The sequence below is a fragment of the Vulpes vulpes genome, chromosome 6 (assembly GCF_048418805.1).
Source record: "Vulpes vulpes isolate BD-2025 chromosome 6, VulVul3, whole genome shotgun sequence".
NCBI lineage: Eukaryota > Metazoa > Chordata > Mammalia > Carnivora > Canidae > Vulpes > Vulpes vulpes.
This window is the reverse complement of record NC_132785.1, coordinates 76397570-76418540: the sequence shown is the minus strand read 5'-3', so window position 1 is coordinate 76418540 and position 20971 is coordinate 76397570. Positions and strand designations below refer to the sequence as shown.

The window sequence follows — 20971 nt, the reverse complement described above, 5'->3', positions numbered from 1 at the left end:
CACACACACACACACACACACACACACACACGCAGTGTGTACAAAAGAACTAAGATCAAAATCAAGTTCTATTTATTTTCATCAGAAGTCAGTCTTCTGTTCATGAGGCCAAGTCTTCTTAAAGTTATGCTCAAGATACTTGTCCCCATTTGATTTTGTAATATTTTTCCTGCAGACATGAGAGGATAATATAGGTTATATTAAAGAGCATGGGACATGTGCCACTTACTGGATCACATGGAACACAAAATCATCCACATGTTGATGCCTCTTCCGATTTCTAGGTATTCTGCAACCTTGGTGCTTGTTTTCCTGTATCATAGTCCTGCTGACCTTTTAAGACAAATAGTGGTCCGTGACACCCAAACCCCACTACCAAATGTTCAAGTGCAATCCATTCATATCTGAGGCAGATAAAAGGAATAAAAGCAAAAGGAGGTTGAAAGCTAGCTATATTTTGTAATACACATCTTTTTAAATACTCAGAAGCTATTTTTCACATTGCAATGCAGTTTGAAGGCAATAGGAGAAAACCAGACTCATCTATCAAGCACCTTCTCAGAGCTTTCCTTCTTGAATGCAACTAGGGAAGTGCTAATTATGGACCGAAAAAGATAAATCCTCTGCCCACATATGAAAAATATGAAGGTTTCTGTTTGCAGGAACGCCACATGCCCTTACATGACTAAATGTGTCTATATTTATTTACTTTTAAAAATTAAAAGTGCCTGAAAAAGAATCTGATGAGAAATGATGAAAGTTACAGAAACTCATGGGGAAAAAATGTATTCAGAGGCTCAAGATGGTCTTGATTTTGCTCTGAGAATTTTCCACAGTAGTTTTATATCGATGTATTAGAGTCCAAGGCCTGATGAGTCTAAAGAGCCCTTGCCTGATAGGCCTATGGGACTTCACAGCTTCAGAAACCCAGTGGGGGAAAGGAACACTGTTTTGCAGGATTTTAGATAAAAACCAGCTCTTTTCTTTTCTAGGTGGTGCGGTGATGCTGCTGGTTTATGAATACACCTATTCATGGCTTCAGAAGAACTGGTGATTGCCTTAGAAGTGTTGAGATCATGGATATCTGGTATACAGCACCATGAGGAGGGACTATCAGCTCAGCTGATGTGCTTATACATTATAATTACACAATCATATACAATTATTAAGGGGAAAGAGCTTATTCAAGAACAAAACCTATTTTGATACTTCAGAAATTCTCTCTAGACAAATTGAGACTGTACTCTTGGCCCTATCTATAAATCTGTGAGACGAAAAATAGTATGAAGTAATCAGGTATGTAAACTGAACATAGAAAATAGTATAGAAATCAGATTTCACAAAAACTATATAAATTTTGTGATGTTTTCCTCCTATACTGCTTCAATATGAAAATGCACTGTATTAATAATTCTTTTTCCCATGAGATCAAGAAATGCTTAAAGTAATAAAAAAAAGCCAAAATTTGAGTAGCTTTTATAAGTAATTAAATTCTCCCATAAATAATATTTAAAAGGCACAAGGAAAATGTTTTCAAAGTACACTAAAATTTTCTGTCAAAATTTAAATTTGTTGGTGTTCTTTAGAGTAATAATACACATCACAGCTATATTTTCCCAAATCTACTTTATATTTTGTACTGTTGCTTAAAGCAGGTCATATTTTAAATCCTGATACGTGGAGTCTTTTACAGCAAATAGAACACATGAATTATATTGAACTATTTTCCTTCACATAATTCCCTTTGAAAACAATTTTTGTTGCTGAAATATTTTCATGTTAAAACACAAATTGGAACCACTCCTTGGGCCGATTAGTGCGGTCTGTATTTGCATCCAGCTATCTTTGTTCAGAATTCTTACCTATGCCATTCTTAGAAAGAATGTTTAGAGCAAAACTACATTTCCAAGTTATTAGTTTCAAGTGATAGCTTCAGGTGTGAAGTCAACTGTCTGCATTGTTAAAATATGCATTATGAAAGGAAAAATGTTTCAAAATAGAAGTACATTCTTAGCATTTCCAAAGATTCCTGTACTAACATGCACTCTAAAAATATCTCCTTGGCACTGATATAACCAAACTTGATTTTATATTTGCATCCTGAAATGATGCTACTTCAGTAGCTAAAGTCAACAAAATGTCTGCACACTCTAGATGATACATGTTCTTAACTACTGCTAAGGGATATTTCTACCATGAGACTATGTCACTGAAGCATTTTGAAAATAAAAAATAAAAGATAACTTGATAATTATTACTTTTTATTAATTTAGAGCATTTGAAGTATAAAAATAAAGGCTTTTTGACATACTGTATATACATACACAGCCTTCGGTTGTACATCCTTTCCAACGTGTTTTTTAACTTATATTTCAGCCCAATATTCCATAAGGTCATTAAAAGGAGGGGAAAAAAAAAACAAGAGAAATAAGAATATGTCTGTTGTACAACTGCATTCTCTCCTTGCAGGTAATGCTCTTGCATCCTGTGAGGGAGAGCACTGCCTGGATAGAGGCCATGAAATTGAACCTTTAACCTCTCCCTGTGAATGGGATGGAAAAGGATCTCTGAAGAGTGCATTTGCCAGTTTAAAAACAACACTTTTACCCCCTAAGAAACAAAGGAAATATGTCAACATTAGCCAATAATAATAACATTTAAAAATCAAACAATTCCAGTCCCATACCCCATCCCATTTTCCTTCTCTTATTTGTAAAAGTAGCTTTAAATCATATTTTGCCTTGAATAGCAAATTGTGTTTTAGCTTTCTGTTGTCTTTCTTAAGTTACTCCGTGTGAATTCACTGTTGCTAAGAAAAGACCTGGGGGAAAAAGAGAAGAAAAAAAATCTTGATATCATTAATATTAGTATTTTTTTAAAATACAAGAACAGAAAAAAATTATAAATAGCATAATGAGATTTCTTAATTTAAAGAAAATAATATTTCATTGTGTTTCCCTACAAATGATTGATATATATATTTTTTAAAGACTCCTAGTAGCCATCCAAAAAAATATCTGATAAGGGACAATTCTATACCTTATGTCAGTTTTTCTGGATGGCAGGAGAGTGCCTGTATGGTATGGTTTTAAAGTCTCCACCAAAATATTGGACTGGTATCTTTGTTCCGTTCGGTTTATAGTCTATTTTCTCACCAGACTGGGAACTCCAGATGTCAATAGGAGTTTTAGAAGATCAAAGGAAGACTATGGCCCTGAGAGTTCATCTGTTCCTTCTGCTTATTCTTCTCCTGAAGTTATAATCCTCTGTTTGTAGCACTGAATTTTGGTTGCTTTAGAAATAAATGCCATTCAAAGCTCTCTCTATAAGATATGTTGCTTGAAAAAAGCAACTCCTCGAGTATAACTCATGTGTCAGAAATCTGCTTACTGTTTATATGCTAGTGATCTGAAAACCTAGCTCATCTAGCCATCTGAGTTTTAAATGAAGCCATGAAACCAATGTGACGGAACTGGACTGCCATGTAGACTGTGCACACACAGCACAGACAAGAAGAAATCGAGATCACCTAACAAATGCATCTTTAACATCCACATCTAGTGATGTGCCCTGTTAATTATTGCACAGAATCAACACCAAAAAATATTTTTAAAAAACAATGAAACCCACAATATATTAATTTTCCAATAGATGAATTGTACCAATGTTTTTAAAGTGTAGTTTCAAGCCTACGTATTGCCAAGCAGGAAGAACTTTCTAAACAGAAGAGAAAAACTGTAGAGTTTTGCCCAAGAAAAGCAGTTGTTTTAAAAACACATAGCACATGCTCACTCACACGTATACCCCACAGCTCTACTATTAAACATAAAAGTGAAAACCCAATTGGTCTAGAAAGACTTATCAGCTAAACTATGTCCTGTACCTCCAGAAATGAATAAAGGGAATTTTTTAAAAAAATTAAATAGCATTTGTATTTCTAATACCACCACCAGTTTACCTACATGTGAAATATGCTTCTGTACAACAATGTAAACTTCACAGCAAGCCGTTTTTACATTCATTAGAGCAGAATTTTCCATTTTCTTTAAATTACAACATAATTTTGGGCTGAGATTGCTGAACACACAGGTAAGCCAACAATAACAGTACAATTTAGTTTCACAGTGGTTTTTCTTAACATAAAGTTCATTTTAAGTGTCTTTGCAAAGCGTTTCACATTAAACTTAAGTTTCTAAGTGACTTCCTTTAAAGCCTTCTTGTTCAGATATTTTCCACCCTCATGTCTTTATATGCTTGGCATGTGTGTTGTTTGATTAGGATACAAAATGGGAGACTGGCTTGTTTAATCTGCTTTTGAGTCCTCTGCTGTAGAAAGAAAGTGTCCTTCATAAGATGTTGAAGCCTTCACTGCACACACAAAATATGGGGCAAGTCCAGGTCCAGGAGCCCGAGCAGCCCACCACCAAACAGAGACAAAGACGTTGCCAGAAAGTCACCTTTGCAAAAAGAAAGAAAAAAATAGATAGAGGTGGGAGGGAGAGGAAATATCCCATGGGATGAAAACACAAATGCACCATCCAGAGTCCGTATTTACAAACTAATAGGAAATATAAACATTATTGTATGGAACCAAGTCAAAACACCAGGAGGAGCTAAATTCAGATATTGCTTGTGTTATACATTATATTTTGCAACAAAATAGGTCATCTCTTAAAAATAAACAAAGCATCACTCAAATAAGTCAATTATTGATTAGTTTCCTAATGATGAATTAAAGCTTATTTGGTCACCTTATTTGATTAGAGGGTATAGCATAACTTTTTTTTCTATATGTAGTTTCCTTTATTGATTTTGCAAAATCTCAACAATTGCACGTTTCAAAAGTTCAGGTTGATTTAGAATAAATATACACATGTGGTTTTACCAAAGACTAGTTTTAAAAGTTCCTTAAGCCCTTTGAGGGGTGCAGGTTTCTTTGCTACGTTAAACAGTGTGTGGGCAACACAAATGTCTCATTCAATCCTTAAGATTGCTTTTGTTTTCAAATCCTAAAGTCATGTCAGGTTTTCTGTAAGAGAGAAGTTATGGCAAGAAATATTTAAGTGTCACCAGCACAAAGGATGTGAGTCCGTAAAGCCAGCTTTGGGGGCGGGAGGGCAGGAGGGGTGGGATCCGGGAAGAGGGGGAGGGTTGCGGAGGGGAGCCGGGGTGAAGCTGCTGCGGACAGAATTTCCCATCAGAGCGCAGAAGCCGTGACAGAGTGACTACCTTCTCTGGCTGCCTGCATTCCCTTGAACGCCAGCGAGGCGGGAATGTCACAGTTGTGGGGGGAAAGTGGGGTGCTGCTGGCATGTTGCCACCCATGTCCAGCCACATAACCGGAAGGAGCGGCACTGTAGGTCATGTAAGGCGACACTTGGGCCGGGGTAGGATAAGGAGCCATGCTGGATGCTGACACAAAACTGCTTACAGCTGGTAGGCCATTTGGTGCCTAAGAGTAGGAAAAGAGAAGAGGTGAAAATTACCACATTGTAGTAGTTGACATTTCACGGGTTCTCAGAAAGTGGCAGAATGTAAGTTCTGAGTGGTAGTAGCAATATTCTGACTCTACTTTCTGATTTTTTTAGATCCGATCTTTACATTCCAAATGCATCCATACCTTGCTACTTAAACATAATGCCAAAAGACATTACTCCTTCCACAAAGGTTTTGAGGAGGCTACAACATGAAAATACATGGTATTTGCTTTGCTATTGGGAATTATAGGAAGGAAATACAGGGTGAGGAAAGAATTAATGGTGATTAAATACTCTCAGAAGCTTGTTCAGCTATCCGAATGCCTTTGTCAACCTTCCCTGTACTTTGGTTTTGTTTGGCTCTTTTGTTGAAGCATTTGTGAAGGGCCTGGTCGGTGTAGCTTTCGTTTCCAGCAAAGAAGGGTACAGAGTGTAAGCTGTCACTTTAGATACTAAAAATGAGCACAACTTTTGTTAAATAAAACATGGGCTAGATTTTAAAATGTCATGTTAATGAAAATGCGTGTTGGACAAAGGACATGCAAAATCAGGCAGTTAGTTGTCTTGTAAGACTTTTTAAATAAAGACTGGGGATCTTTTTTCTAGAGCTATTTTATCAAAAAGGAAACTGTCTTTTAGAATATAAAAGAACTGCACATGTGTGGTTTCAAAATTGGAAAACTGGTTTGCAAGGTTTTGGGGTCCTGTGATAGGAATTTTTAAAGCCACATGGATAAATCTCTTGAAATGAATTTAAATGTAAAATCTTAGTTTGCAAACAAAATGCAGCAGCCCTGGCAAGTGATTCTGCCTAGAAACCAGTGTTCTCTTGGCATCCAATAAATTATTGTTGGTATTGTTACTATTAACAACAACAAAAACAGCCTGATTTCTAATCCCGATTCTGGCATGAACACTTGGCATCTTTCTTCAAACAACTTATTTTTTTTCCCTCAATTTCTGCATTATTTAGAAATAAATAGTAAATCCTTTCTCTGGTAGTCATGTGAGTAAATTAACATATCAACATAATTCCTAGTGAGTGTAATGTAAATAATAGAATTGCTAGTAGTAAAACTGATTCAATCCTTAGAGGTAAGAAAAGCAGACATATGTTAATTAGATGCTTTTTTCCATTTGGATTGCAACATGGAAATTATTTTCTAATTTAATTCATTTGTTTATTATTTTTACTTCCACATCTATGAGATGCAATGGTGGGTTCTCAAAAATGATTTTGTCAATTTAGAGCAATACACAGAGTAGAATAAACACATGGGTATGATTTAATACTGCTCATGGGTTTCTGACAAAATAAGAATAAAAGTAGAGGGGTTAACCTAGTGTCGTTGGTAGAAGACATACCTCCTGTTCTGGTTATCAAAGTGTCTGCTCTTTGAAAAATGAGGAAGGGGAAAGGACACTAAGGCTTCTTGAGTATGTCCTATGTCCCAGGCACCAAGAAATAGCCAACATATTTTATGGAATAATGAAGATTGGTGAATTGTAACTCATTATAAACTACTGGGTTTATAATAATGACAAGATAATATATAATGATTACAACATAATGTTCAATTGAAATTAAAATGTATTTCAGGATCCCTGGGTGGCGCAGCAGTTTGGCGCCTGCCTTTGGCCCAGGGCACGATCCTGGAGAGCCGGGATCGAATCCCACATCGGACTCCCGGTGCATGGAGCCTGCTTCTCCCTCTGCCTGTGTCTCTGCCTCTCTCTCTCTCTCTCTCTCTCTCTCTGTGACTATCATAAATAAATAAAATTTAAAAAAAAAATGTATTTCAAGGGTCCCATAGGATGGTGCTCTATTTTTTAGCAAAGAAATCATTTCACATCACTTTAAAACATAAATGAAATTGTATCCTCTTTTTATACACAAGAATATAGATTAAGGAATTTAGCCATTTACCCTGGGCCAATTGGCAAGTAAGTGGTCATGTGTTAAAAGAAGCTATCACTCCAGTGTGACATGGGATCCTCTGTAGCAAATCTTTTCCTGCCTTTCCAGGACAATTAAAAGATACACAATTTAGTATCAAACTAGAGCATCTTTTGAGATAACACCTTGTAAAAGATTCTTTCTCCTTCTAGAATGCTATTCTCATTCTTAGATCCTCATTCTGTTTCTTAACTTCTAAAAAAAAAATATTTTCCCCCTTTCTGAGGATGACTCATCAGAGAATGGCTCCAAGGAGGCATACTCTAAGGCTCTCAGAAGATGAGTAAGATGGAGAGCTATCAAATTGCAAAAGAAATCTAGCATTGCATAGAAATTATAGTTCCAATCATGTTTGTGTAGAATTTTCCAAAAAACCCATAAGAAATCCGTTTCAGGGCAGCCCGGTTGGCTCAGCAGTTTAGCACCGCCTTCAGCCCAGGGCCTGATCCTGGAGACCCGGGATTGAGTCCCACATCAGGCTCCCTGCATGGAGCCTGCTTCTCCCCCTGTCTGTGTCTCTGCCTCTCTCTCTCTCTCTCTCTCTCTCTCTCTTTCTCTCTCTCTCTCTCTCTGTCTCACATGAATAAATAAATAAAATCTTTAAAAAAAAAAAGAAATTAGTTTCAAAAAAAAACACATTCTAGTCCAGTTATAGAAAGGTATTTGTATCTGTATAGGCCTCCTCCATTCAAGATTAATTAATATTTTATGCTGCTGACACTAATGTCACTAAAAATCAAATAAGAATGTTAAGATTAAAATTATTTTTAAATAGTTAAAACCTTTGCTCAACACTTTAGAGGTACATAAGGTTAAACTTTTAATATTATACATGAAGAAACAATGCTCTATTAGCCAAAAACTGCATTGAAGAATTCTAATTTTCATGACAGCTAATTTTTTCCTACCAATTTTCTTTTCTTTGTATTTTTTCTATCATCCACAATTACAGTTTCCTCTAAAACACTTGCTTCAACATCTTCCCATTCCTCCCCATACCCCCTTGCCCTGGGAACCATTGCTTCTTGATGTACCCCCTTTATTTGGAGCTCTTCAGCTGTTCTGTTGCAATGCCTACAATCCCCTTACCTGGACCCACTTCTTTTTGCCCTGAAACGTCCCCCCTGAGAAACCAGGCTGGATTGGACTCGCATTCTATATAATGCTCCTGGGATTTAGAGGGAGGAAGAATGCTGGATTTAGGCCTGTGTTACCTTCAGGTACCTAACTTATTATGTGACTGCATTTGTTTGTGGAGCATAAAATAAATACTAATTTTTTCCATATTTGCCCAATTTCTCATACTTAAGGCACCAAATTTGCTTTTATGTTATTATTACTATTAGTATTAAATATTTCAAAGTTCTCTAAAATCTACAACATACTTAGAGTCACTTTAGTGATGCAGTCCCCTCTGTATTGCAGAAAGGATGAGTAAGAAGGGATGCTCAAGAGGTTTGATATCCTTATCTTGTTAGAAAAAGGCAAGAGGAGGCAAATGTGTGTGCTTAGAAGAAAAAAAAAAGGGAAAAAAACCCACAAATCTTTAAACAGTATAAAAATAAGTCTTAGTTTTCCCTCAGGTTAAATTAGGATCCAGACCTGGGGTGAAAAAGTTTTGTCTTAATTTTCTTTTTTACTTTTAAAGTTCAGATTTAGAAATTTAGAAAAAGCAGCATAAGCAAGATGAGATGACAAACATGCTTTAAAATGTACCTGCCACCTACACCATTCATTCATTCTAGTAACTCAATAAACCTGTCAATTTTCTCACTATTAATTTTGAAACATGACATTGGTAAAAGATATAAATCTCTACTGGATAAAGTAATTGTTATTTATGAAGCAATCACTGAATGAGTAAAACTTTCCACCACAAAGGAAAACAACTACAGGTAGCATTGATGTTTGTTTATTCTTTCCAGTAAAAGAGTACATGACTTAAATTTCCCAAATCTGTTTAATGTTTTCAGTGAAGGGCATGTAATTAATCTGAAAAGCTAGTTAAGCTGAGTGGAGACTACCAAATGTACACCATAAATATAGTGGGAGCAAACATGCTAAATTACTCTATTTAATTGGATTGTAAATATGATTTATAAATCAACCAACATATGGAATCCCCAGAGAAGAGTAAACAAATTTTCCAAATGAAACCCCAGCAATGGGCATGTAATGGAAATCTCATTTTTGAAAATGACTTTACCTAAAGATTCCATAAATAAGACTTCAATCCATCAACCCCTTTTTTTATGCATATCTTCCATAAAAGCCATGAGAAGAATCCTCTCCTCATGAGAACTGTACAAGGAGGCTCCCTGAAGCAAATTCTCTTCTAACTAATTTTGAGAATGAGATTTACTAATACAAAATAAAGTAGACAAATTGCATACCCTGGAAAAAGTAAGTTACTTGCTTTGTTGAATGTTTTTAGAAAAAGACAAATTTTTATCTTACTGGCATTAAAGGAAATTGTCTAGAAAAAAACACATGAAATACAATGTCTAGTTACAGTTTAAATGAAAAGCATGAGTTTTCACTTTACTTCTTCTAAAATGTTAGAAATATAGATTTGCCAGTTTTTAAAAATATGTTTTTAAATTACTATGTTGAGGAGCTGAATTGGCAGAGAGCTAGACTATAAACAGTTTGAGGACAGGAGTTTGCCTTAATCATTTCAATATCCTCATAAAACAGGACACATCACAGGTTTTCATAATCATTTGTATACCTAAGTTAGTGCAGCCTTTTGAAGGCAGAAGATGTGATACTTTTGCTTTAAAAAGAAAAACAACAACAACAGAAAAACTGGGCACTCTTTATCACAGAACTGGCGTTGCACTTTAAGTAAGCAAAATGAATAAAGCTGTTGGAAAAAGTAAATATAAGTTCCAACGTAGCCATTTCACTATTTGATTTATGGTTGTTCCATTTATCCACATCTATACCCGCCCACCCCCCCGAAAATGGAAATGCATTAATATCCAAACACTCTTCACCACGGAAAAAAAAAACTGGTATGACAACTGTCTGGCAATTGCAAGTTATAGACTAGTAGTCTTCACATTCCGGGAATTGTCTACTCAACATTTTCTCTCTTGAAGAAAATGCAAATAGCAGTGCCAAGTCCTCTACCCACAGTCTTTCATCCACTCATCAGCTCTACCTGGTCGGGTCCTCCCCTTATGATAAAATGAGTTTACTTTGGCTTTATAGTAGAGTAGACTTAGCCACAAATAGAGATGTGCTTCACCTAGAATTTCAGCTTCCATATCATTAGCAAGAAAATGTTTCAGATCTGAAAATAAACAAGATTTTCTTTTTTTGGTGTAATCTTTTTGTTTGACTGTTGTTCTGCCCTTTTTAATTCACTATGCAATGACCTATAAAACAAGTCTGATAAGGTGAAATGACGGTTGTCAATATGGTTTCAACATTCATCCAAAAAGATCTTAATTATGCTGAGTTATCACACTGCAGATCTAAATGTCTTTAGATAATGGAAAGCTATTTGAATTTTTTCCTAAATTTTATGTTTCTAAAATATTAAAATTAAAGTAGCCTTGAAAAAACTTGAAATTGCTTTTTTTGTATTTTATATGACACATTTTACTACTACATAATCATTAATCTTATTTTAAGACACTAATTAGATAAAAGCAACCCAGGTCAAGGAATGTTTTTCATAATAGATAACATCATGAATTTCAAAGTGTCTCTATTGGCATTTGCCTAAAGTTGGATTCTCTACAAAATTATAAATTATCTGAGACAAAATTAACTTTTATTTCATATGATGAAGAACCCAGTGCAACTTCATTTATATTTTCATGAGAACGGTATGTCTGCAAGGACAACCAGAGTTTAAAATAATGCACTAGAAAATTATATTCAGGATTCTGAAATACTATCTTTATTTCAAATACAATTAGAAATACAAATAAATGCTTCATAAAAATTTCAGATTAATTTGTCTCCAAATCCAATCATTTTCACTTGTTTAATGTTAAACTTTTTCAAGTTCAAGTTTGCATAGACTATTCCCCATCTCTGACATCTCGATTTGTAGCTTATGTTATATTAAAATAGCTATCTAACATATACTACCCAAATATGAAGATACTATAAGCTTATAAATCTAACATTCAGATTACTTCAGTTAGAGTACCAGATATGCAATACATTTTTTCTGAGAAAATATGCCCAATTGTAGAAAATGTTTCAAGAACTATACAACTATTTATATGTTATGCTATATGTTGGCAAATTGAACTCCAATAAAAAATTTTTAAAAATACAACTATTTATAAACTGTTTAAATAAAATGAAGCATTAATTCACTAAGTACTATGTAAAAGGGTAGATATATTTCAATCCTCCTCCACCACCACATGCCGCCTTCTCTTTGCCATGCAATTGCATGCAGTAGAGGTTTTATGCTTTCAACAGAAGAGAACCAGCATTAGGAAACAGAGAATGTTTGCCATTCAGAATTAGATGAGTTTAAGGATTTTTTTTTTTTTTTTAGTTTAAGGATTTCTAGCCCAATATTAAATGCAGGTGAAAAAAGCCAAAACAAGTAAGTATTCCTCTTCTTCTATCCTCAACGGTAGACAATAAGGACTTCTGCATGGCAATGTGAAATGTTGACTTCAATGTAATATTAATCAGTAAGACAAGTTTGAATATTCTAAATTAGTATTTAAAAAACAAAAGATAGGTATGTCTGTAGCTGAAATGTGCATAAGGTTCTAATTACTAGTGATCAGTCATCCTTTTTTTGCGTTTAAGCTGAAAATAGAATCTCTAGATTACGGTAATCACTAGTACCTACAATCAGTTGTCAATTCAGACCCTTTGGTAATTTTACAGGTGTCTTCTGGGAAAAGATTATGCTCTAATTCCTATGATTTTGAATTCTCAATTTCCTCCTCTATATACTAAATTGAAACTAGGCTCATATAATGTTGCACTATTTAACAAAAATTATAAGTGCCCTGAAAGTATTATGTGCATAATTTTTGAGAATCTCTTTTGCTGAAAACTTTAAATTTTGTTCATAATACAAATAAGGAGAAATGTTATGTAAGTTTACATTTGATTGTAAAAGTGTACTTATGCTGATAACATTTTGAAAAATGATTTTTAAAAATATACCTGCCCTTTGAATATTTGTAAGAGAAATGCATATATATGCATATATATGAGACACTTATATATATATATATATATATATATATGAGACACCTTATATATAAGGTGACACCTCATATATATGAGACACCTTATCACTGCTTTCTTGTTTATGAGCAAATATTAGTATAGAATTTTACCCTCAAGGAAATCAAGGTCTAAATTCCAAAACTGCTCACAAAATGACACAGCCTAAATTTCTGTGCCTACTTAGAACACCTTCATCATTAAGGACTATTTTGATAATTATAATAGAGTAACCACTGATTTAATTGTACTTAGAAACTTTTCAAGTTTTGAAATTTTACATCATCTGAATTATATTATTACCTGGCATTGGAGAAGATTAGCATACTGCAATTAAGAAGTTTCCAAATTTGGGGTGCCTGAGTAGCAAAGGCAGTCTGCCTTTAGCTCAGGTCATTATCTCAGGGTCCTGAGATGGAGCCCCAAATTAGGCTCCCTGCTCAGCAGGGAGTCTGCTTCTCCCTCTGCCCCTCCCCCTGCTTGTTTTGTCTTTCTCTCTCTGTCTCTCAAATAAATAAATAAAATCTTTTTTAAACAAAATAAGTTTCCAAATTTAAGATATTTTTCTTCTGGAAAAAAAAATATATAACTTGTCCCCTTGTATTTAGAACAATACTTATTTAGCCACTTATGTCTCTCATTTACTTGCCTTTACAAATCTCATAATTTAGTGATATAATATCAGTGTTTAAATGTAATCGATATAAATGGTCAAAGTATACAGAGTAGATTATTTGAATCAGCGTTCTATTTTTATTTTAAATTGGTCAGTGTGGTTTTGAGGTGTATGAATTAACCATTTCTAAATGAGTATAAACAGTAGGTCTATAATTGAAGAGAGAAAAAAATGAAATAATCAAAGATTTTTGAATTATGACACTGCTTCATAAATAAACCGGGTGTATCAACTATATGTAAGAATTTAAAACTATTTTTCGACTCTATACTTCCTGATGTTATTCCAACAAATGATGACCTAATAAAAACTCCTGAGCACCTATTAAATGCTTGCTACTCTGCTCAGTGCTTTAAAAACACTCCTCTATTGTTTGTAACAAAATGCCTTGGCGCTTTTTGACTATGAGCTCTCTGAACAAAGTATATTCTCACACAAAAAAAATGCTTGTTTTTAAAAGTCGATTTCCAACCGCCATTTATAACCACAGGTACTATTTAATGCGTGCTTACTATGAGCCATAGGGCTGCATTATCTCATTGAATCTTCACAACATCTCCTGAGGTTAGGACTATTGTGTCCCGGGTTTACAGATGAAGAAATGGAGGTGCTAAAAGGTTAAATAACTTGCTTTAGTGACTGGTGCCAGAAGATCGGAGCTCCTAACCATTGTACATACTGCCTCTTCTTTATGAATGGGGGCTTCTTATAAAAGAAAATTGCAAACTTTCATATAATTTCCCCTTGGGGGATACCTAGGTTGGTTGAGCGTCTCCCAGTCAGTGGTTGGGCTTCTCCCCTTTAGCTCAGGTGGTGATCCTGGGGTCCTGAGATGAGTCCCCATCAGGCTCCCCAGCGGGGAGCCTGCCTCTCCCTCTGTCTAAATCTCTGCCCCTCTCTCTGTGTCTCTCATGAATAAATAAATAAAATCTTTAAAAATAATAATAATTTCTCCCCGGCATTGTTTACAGTAGAAACAAACTCAGGAAAGGGACCTCTTTTTCTTTGCTGCTATGTCTTGGGATATTTGTCATGGGAGAGCTACTTATAGGTATCTAATTCTGTTTTAGCAAAATAAGGGAGAGAAAAGGAAGTGGAAATGGGGTTTGTTAGAGAAAATAAGGATTAGGATTTTTTTTTCCCAAGCGAATAAAAGTAAGTTACATTTCATGTAAAACGCTAATTTTGACAGATAAGAAAACATAGGAGTTTTACGGCTTCAAAATAATAAAATGAAAACGGTATTTTGAGGCTTTGGAACTGGAGTTTGGTATTAAGAAATTTGCAAATCTACGCAGATCCGCTCTTAGAAACCTTAGGCTGCCTTCAGGTCAGGTCCGTGTTTGTTTGTGTGTGTGTGTGTGTGTGTGTGTGTGTGTGTGTGTGTGTGTGTTTCGGAGCTTTGAACCCCTGACTCCATCATGATGATGAATTTAGACTCAAAACTCTAGGGCTTTTGTGGTGGTGGTTGCTTAGTTTTCCTCAGGGGGAATAAAAACACGAGTGTTTTAATTTTTCTTCTGCAGAGTCGGGGGAGGGACGGAGGGAAAGAAAAATTAAACGGTCCACAGCCAGTCCGTATAATTTGAGGTTTTCTCACAAACCTCCCTTGGGAGATTACGACGTGACCTTTAATCGGGGAATGGTAACTGTATTGGGTTTATCGGGTGGCCCTCTCTTCGCTGTCGCAGGGCAAGCCACGTTTGTTTGTCCTCGGGGAGCCGCGGCACGAGAGACCGCCGGGCGCGAGGGCCCCGCCGCCCCCCGACCCGCAGGCCGCGACCTCGGGCGTGCGCTTCGCGGGCACGGAAGCCGCCGGCGCGGGCGCCGCCCCGAGGACCCAGGCCCGGCGCGCGGCCCCGCGGCAGCGCCCCGCCCGGCTCGCCAGCGCGTGCGAGCGGCCCGGTGGGCTTCGGGCGCCGCCTCCCCGCGCCGCGGAGGCCAGGCAGGCCCGGCGGCGCTTCCACCGCGGGGGCGGGGGCGGGGGGTCGAGGCCTCAACTGCGCCCTGGAAGCTCCGGGCCCCGGTCCCGCCTCGCCCGACCCGGAATGGGCTCCCGGCATTGGCGGGGTCGGCCGGGCTTCCCCTGGTCGAGGCTCCGAAGGGAACGGGGTCCTCCGTCGCGCGAACCCGGCCGCCACGCGGCGCAGCCGGCGGGGCCCCGGCCTCCTCACCTGAGCGTACTTGGCTTCCTGCTCCAGGGCGCCCTTCTCCAGCCCGTTCACCGCGTGCGGGGCGGCCGCCGGGAAGTTGTTCCGGCCCAGGCTGCTCCACTCCTCCACCTTGGGGCTGTGGTAGGGGGAGCTGTCGCTCACGCCTGGGGAGGAGGAGAAGGCGTCAAGCGGCAGGGCCGACCCGCGCGCCCCCTCCGGAGACGCGGCGCGAAGGCGCGACCGGCGAGCTCCGGGGCGCCGACCCCTGCCCCCGACCTCCCGGGCGCGGCCTCGGCGGCTCCCGGCCCGGGCCCGGCGCAGTTCACGCCCCTGGCGTAGGCCTCTCCCAGCCCTCGCCCCCACGCCTGCGGGAAGGGTTTTCCCCCTTTTTTTCAAAGGCTTTTGATTCCCTCCTCCTCTCCTGGTTCCCCCGGGGAAGCGAATGGAAGGAACCTGAGAGTTTTCCTAAATGGAGGAACGGACACGCGAAGCTGGACGCGCCGCTCGTCCCAGTCCTCGTCCGGGGTCGACTTGGGAGGCAGGAAACAGGGACTGGTGCGGGCGGAGTGAAAGGGGAGAGAGGAGCGTCCCTGGCCTAACCGTCTTTGGCCTGTGCTGCTGCTGCTGCTCCGAGACATCCAGAAAAGTGCTCGCCGCGCTGTGGGGATCTCGCACTTAGGTCAACAGAGACCAAAGACCTGCAAAGTCCTTTGCAAACAAATAACTGCATGATGCCCACAATACACACGCAAAATAGACATGCGTACTTTGTCTTGTGTGTGCGTAATTCATATGTGACTGCCCTTAATGCTCTATGTCTACACATTAAATATGTGAGATTATGTGCACATAACTTAAAAAATAAAGACTACAGTTACCGCAGTAAATGCCACCAGTGTCAGTGGCCAGGTTGTAGAGGGAGTTGTTTTTTTTTTTTTTTTTTTAATGAAATAAAAGTTAAGAAAATGAAGGTAGAATTAAGTGTTTTTGAAAAAGGAGTAAAGCTGTCAGTTATCCTTAATGTTTTTTAATAGAGATATAAAGAAAATTATATGCTGTAAACTGATGACCACAATACCTAGAAGTGTGCCTCTTGAATCACTGCCATCCTTAAATGACTAAGTGCAGTTTTAAAGAAAAGATATTTGAAGACTATGAGCAATGTGTTTTTGTCTTTGGGACCTATGGGTGGAGGACTGAAGTTTGACAAAGCCACCACAACTTGAGTTTAAATACTTCCATCTGACACAGGGCTTTTGAAAGGGCAATCATTTTGTAGAAATGATCACTTCTAGAAATGATCATTTTATATTCATAGATTTGTCAGAGAACGGGTCGTTTAAAGCTGGCATCCAGAATCAACATCTAGAATGAAGAGTTGCTCCTCTCCATATAATCCACTACTTTTCCAGCTGATACTTGGTCTGACTATAGGACCCCTAGGGAAGCACAGTTGTCTTTTCAACTCTTCCCCCCCCCCATTCCTCCCCCTCTCCAAAGAATCAGATTGTGTTCCAATTTATACCAGGAAACCGTGTTTTGGCAAAGAACTGCCAATCTCTCTTTGCCTTCCCAGACAAAAGGCAATCGGTGGGCACAAGCCTGAAGTTATCTTAAGAAATTGAGATCCCCCTGTGAGCCCCCATTTCTGCTGATCTCACACTTTCCCATGAACAGGGGCTTCCTTTAAATGTCAGTGAGGTCAGTTTATCCTATAAATCAAGGGCAAACTCTCTCCAGCTAAAGCTCCAACCAACTCTGAATAAGACAAAACTGAGCTACTAGAAGAAGAGTCTTGTAAGCTCGGTCAGCATCCAAGAAGATGAGAAATCAGGGCTCTGCTTTAATTACTTAAAAAGATAATTGTACCAATGTGGTGGCAACAGAGAAAGGCAGGAAATAATTAAAGGAACTCTCCCCCCACACACACCACCACCTTCTCCTACTTAATTTCCCCCCTGCACTTTTTAAACTTTCGGCTAAGAAATTAAAACGGTAGGCTCTTATTTCTATATTATTTAGATTCTGTGTCTAGGGTATTTTTACTTTTCTCCCTCTACCGAGAAAGAAGTCAATGCCAGTTTCCTTGCTGCTGTTGTTGTGTTGTTTTGGTTAATTATGAAGTAAAAGAAAACAAGCTCTGGTCTGCGGAAGCCCAACTGCGCGGGAGAGCTCGGGGAATCGTTCTTACCACGCAGAAAAGACACTCAAGACACCGCAAGGTCAAGGGTGAGAAAGGAAAGGAAGAGTGGGGTGGCACCGCTGAAAAGGTGCAGGTACTAGACGTCTGCATGCATTCCCAAGGACGGGGGACCCTAAAGGGAAGCCGCAGGCTTGGGGAAACCGGGAAAGAAGAGAGGACAAGATGAAATCACCATGCATTTTGTTTCCATCCCTGCGGGGGGTGGCTGGGGGAGGTTGGTGCCACTTCCTAAGATATACACATACTGAAGTCGGCTAAGGTAAAGGCCGGGGGTGGGAGCGATACGAAAAAGAGAGAGGCAGAGAGAGAGAGAGAGAGAGAGAGAGAGAGAGAGAGAGAAATAAAGCAGAAAATTAGTCCCAGAACGAGCAATGCAGCAACATGCAAGTTACTAGTAGTAACTTGGGGACCTCCGTTTCCGAGGAAAATGAAGTGAAGCATAAGAATGAAACCAATTAGGTGACATTTGAACTTCCTGCCTGAGCAAATTTGGCCTGATTGCCAGAATCCAAGAATACTGCAATTTCCACAGGGTGCCCGACTCCTCGCGGCCGCATCTGATCCCCAAACAAGCCGCCCGCAGCGGTGTCTGCAGCCGGCAGCCCCACGCCGGCTCAGGCCTCCCGGGCTGCGCCCCAAGTCCGACCCGGGCCGCGCTCTCCAAGCGAGCGAGCGGGTCTAAGGCTGCCGCGGCGCGAGAGGCGGGGGAGGGTGGAAAATGCGAACCATGTGTTGGGGATGGGGGGATGTTATGGGTCTGGTAGTTTGAGATGAGGCAGGAGACTGTGTGTGGCAAGGAAACAGAGGGCATGAATTTCAAGTTAATGAGATCAGGACACCCCCTGGGACGACTCCTTGGTTTCGAAAGGAAAAAGCCTCCGGTGGTGGGACAGGCGCGGGCCCCGAGGCCGCAGATACGGAGACACCAGCGAGGGTGCAGAGGCAGGCTCTGCACACCCACACATCCGGCCCCCGAGCCCTTACCTTGGTCGGTGATAGAGCGAATGCCCAGGATGTCGGTGACGGAATGGGAGGAGGGCCAGGTACGGGGCATGGCCACCGAGCCGGGGATGGCAGGCACCCCGGGAGGCGTGGGCACCTTAGCTGCGGCCGCCGTGATGGGGCTGGGGTACGAGTAGATGTGGTTATAGGGCAGCGCCGGCTGTGGCGCCGGCTGGTGCTGCTTGTACGAGTCGTAATGGCCCTGTTGAGCCAAGTTGCCGATCTTGTTGCGCAGGATGCGGCTGATAGAGCTCACCGAGGGCACGTTGTACTTGTCACACACGCCGTCCGCCAGCAGGCGGTCCCGGATTTCCCAGGCAAAGATGCCAGGATCCCTTTGCTTGTAGGTCCGGATGTGCTTCACCACGGTGGGGGTGGTAACTCGGGGCTTGCTGCCCCCAATGGCTCCTGGCAAGATCGAGCCCGTCTCGTTGTAGCGCGCCAGGATCTTGCTGACGCAGCCGTGTGAGACCCGTAGCTGGCGGCTGATGTCACACGGTCTGATGCCCAGTTGGGCCAGTTCCACGATACGAAGCCGGATAGCGTTGGGCAGCGGCCTCCCGTTCACGAATACTCCTCCCAGCTGGTTCACCTCCCCAAAGGCTGGCTCTGCAAAACGAACACGCGGCGCGCGGGGACGCGCACCGGCAGTTTGGGACAGCCGGTTACCACTCGGCCTCCGCCCACGTCAGAGGGCTGGGTAGGTGCACCCACCCCCGGCGAGGAACCTGGGCTTTTCCCAAACCCTACTGTCCCCGAGCCTTGCCCAACAGCCCCAAACCACTAAGGTCGAATCGGACACCCTCCGTCCCGCCCCCCACCCCGTTCCGGTGGTGCCTGCGGCCACTACAAGCAAATAAAGTGGTGAGAAGCAAGGCCGCTCCAAGTGCTCCAAAGCCTCCGAAGCAGGCGGGGAGATCAGTCTTGACGCCTGCAACCGGCTCCTTCTCGGCTGCTCGGCGCTAAAAGTCTTTGGGCCGCTACCGCTTGGGCCCCAGCGCCCGGCCTGGGGACCGGCGCAATTAGGCGAGGTCTAGGAGACACTACAGTTGGTTTGGCTTTTTTGTTTTGTTGTGTTTTGTTTTGTTTTTTCCTGTTCTGAGTTATGTGAGTTTATGTGAAACAAAACTTGGTCCGCCACCGAGGCTACAGAGCTTGCTGATGCCACCGCTCCCTTGTTTTAAGATCAGAAAATGGCATCAACAGCAACCCAGTAGCCCCCGCTCACGCACTGACCTGCCGTGCGCCCTGACCCTCAGCGCGGTCCTAACAACTTGTAGGAACACGAGCAAAGTCAATAAGAAGAGCGTGAGCGCTCAGCGGTGCGCGCCCTCGCGCTCCCTCCCTCCCTCCCTCGCCTTCTCCTTCCCTCCCTCCCTTCCCGGCTCTGACAGCGTTCCCCGCCGCCACTCACCCATTGCTCCGAGCAGTACACCAAAGGGGCCCCAGTTCCGAACTCCCAAAAAGAAACTTTTCGCACAGCCTCAGTGGCCCGGCTTGCCGCTGCCCCGGACCGCCGGTGCCTCCGCTTCTTCCCGGGAGGAGGCGGCGAGAGAGCAGGAGGAAGGAGTAAAAGGAAGTCTGTGCCCCGATGAAAGAGGCTAGAGTTCTGCATTTCAATCTAAGCAGCAACGTGGGCTGGCCCGAGCGGGGCCGGGCGGCTCCGTCTATCACTCACGAGGGACACGCCCTCAAAGAGGAGGGCCCGAGGTCAAGCTGCGTGGTGATTGGTGCGGGCCGCTGAGCGACAGTGCAGTCCGGGAAAGTTCTTCCGCTGTCTCTTTCAAGCTTGCTCTGCACCTGGGTGACTAAACACAATGAAAATGGGTGTTTGACACCTTTCCCGCGGCAGCGCAAACAGACAACAAAATCAGGCTGAGAAAAATGCTGAATAAGCAAATGAAAGCGTTTAGTCTGAATAGAGAGACTAAGGAGGAAGGAGTTGAGGAAACTTGGCGGGAGGGGGGGGAACAGACGCCTCCTAACTGAAGTTAGAACTCTAGGTGAGAGGTGGGGGCCACCGTCAGGTGTGTGTGTGGGGGGGGGGGGAGTGGTATTCTTAGAATAGCCGGTCCTGCGGGCCTCCTGGGGCTGTCTGGAGATGGACGCTATTACCGGAGGATGATACCTCACTCCAGCCTGTGCTAGGTAGCTAGAGCGCAGGTGTGAGTCGGTAGGCCGATCCGAGAGACCAGGAGGGTAAGGGGAGACCGAGCCAGAGGTGGAGGCCACTGTGACCGCCAGGTGGAGACCCCTCTGCTGCCCCTGGGACTACCCCGCTCC

General features: G+C 41.4%; 2 protein-coding genes across 9 annotated transcripts in view; one reads left to right on the top strand and one right to left on the bottom strand.

Moving 5' to 3' along the window:
* SLC25A21 (solute carrier family 25 member 21) overlaps positions 1-3918 on the top strand; it is a 470325-nt gene extending 466407 nt beyond the window's left edge. For 5 of the 8 annotated variants that reach the window (XM_072761456.1, XM_072761455.1, XM_072761462.1 and 2 more), the window contains one exon: positions 993-3918. In XM_072761456.1, coding sequence (XP_072617557.1) covers positions 993-1054 — 62 coding nt within the window. In that variant the 3' untranslated portion in view covers positions 1055-3918. The remainder of the gene's footprint in view (positions 1-992) is intronic. The other 3 variants (XM_072761459.1, XM_072761461.1, XM_072761460.1) reach the window with 1 other exon arrangement.
* Positions 2241-20496, bottom strand: PAX9 (paired box 9). Its single transcript, XM_026019064.2, has 4 exons — positions 20103-20496; positions 18671-19297; positions 15505-15647; positions 2241-5452 (listed from the first exon to the last, which is right to left on the bottom strand). The coding sequence occupies exons 1-4, from the start codon at positions 20104-20106 to the stop codon at positions 5198-5200; spliced, it is 1029 nt and encodes a 342-aa protein (XP_025874849.1). The 5' UTR covers positions 20107-20496; the 3' UTR covers positions 2241-5197.
* Positions 20497-20971: the final 475 nt, after the last annotated feature.

Excerpts from the sequence above, each read along its gene's own strand:
- PAX9 (XM_026019064.2), bottom strand. Across the intron at positions 15,648-18,670 it reads TCGCTCTATCACCGACCAAG|GCGTGAGCGACAGCTCCCCC; the intron begins GTAAGGGCTCGG and ends CCTCCTCCCCAG. Across the intron at positions 5,453-15,504 it reads AGGAAGCCAAGTACGCTCAG|GCACCAAATGGCCTACCAGC; the intron begins GTGAGGAGGCCG and ends TCCTACTCTTAG.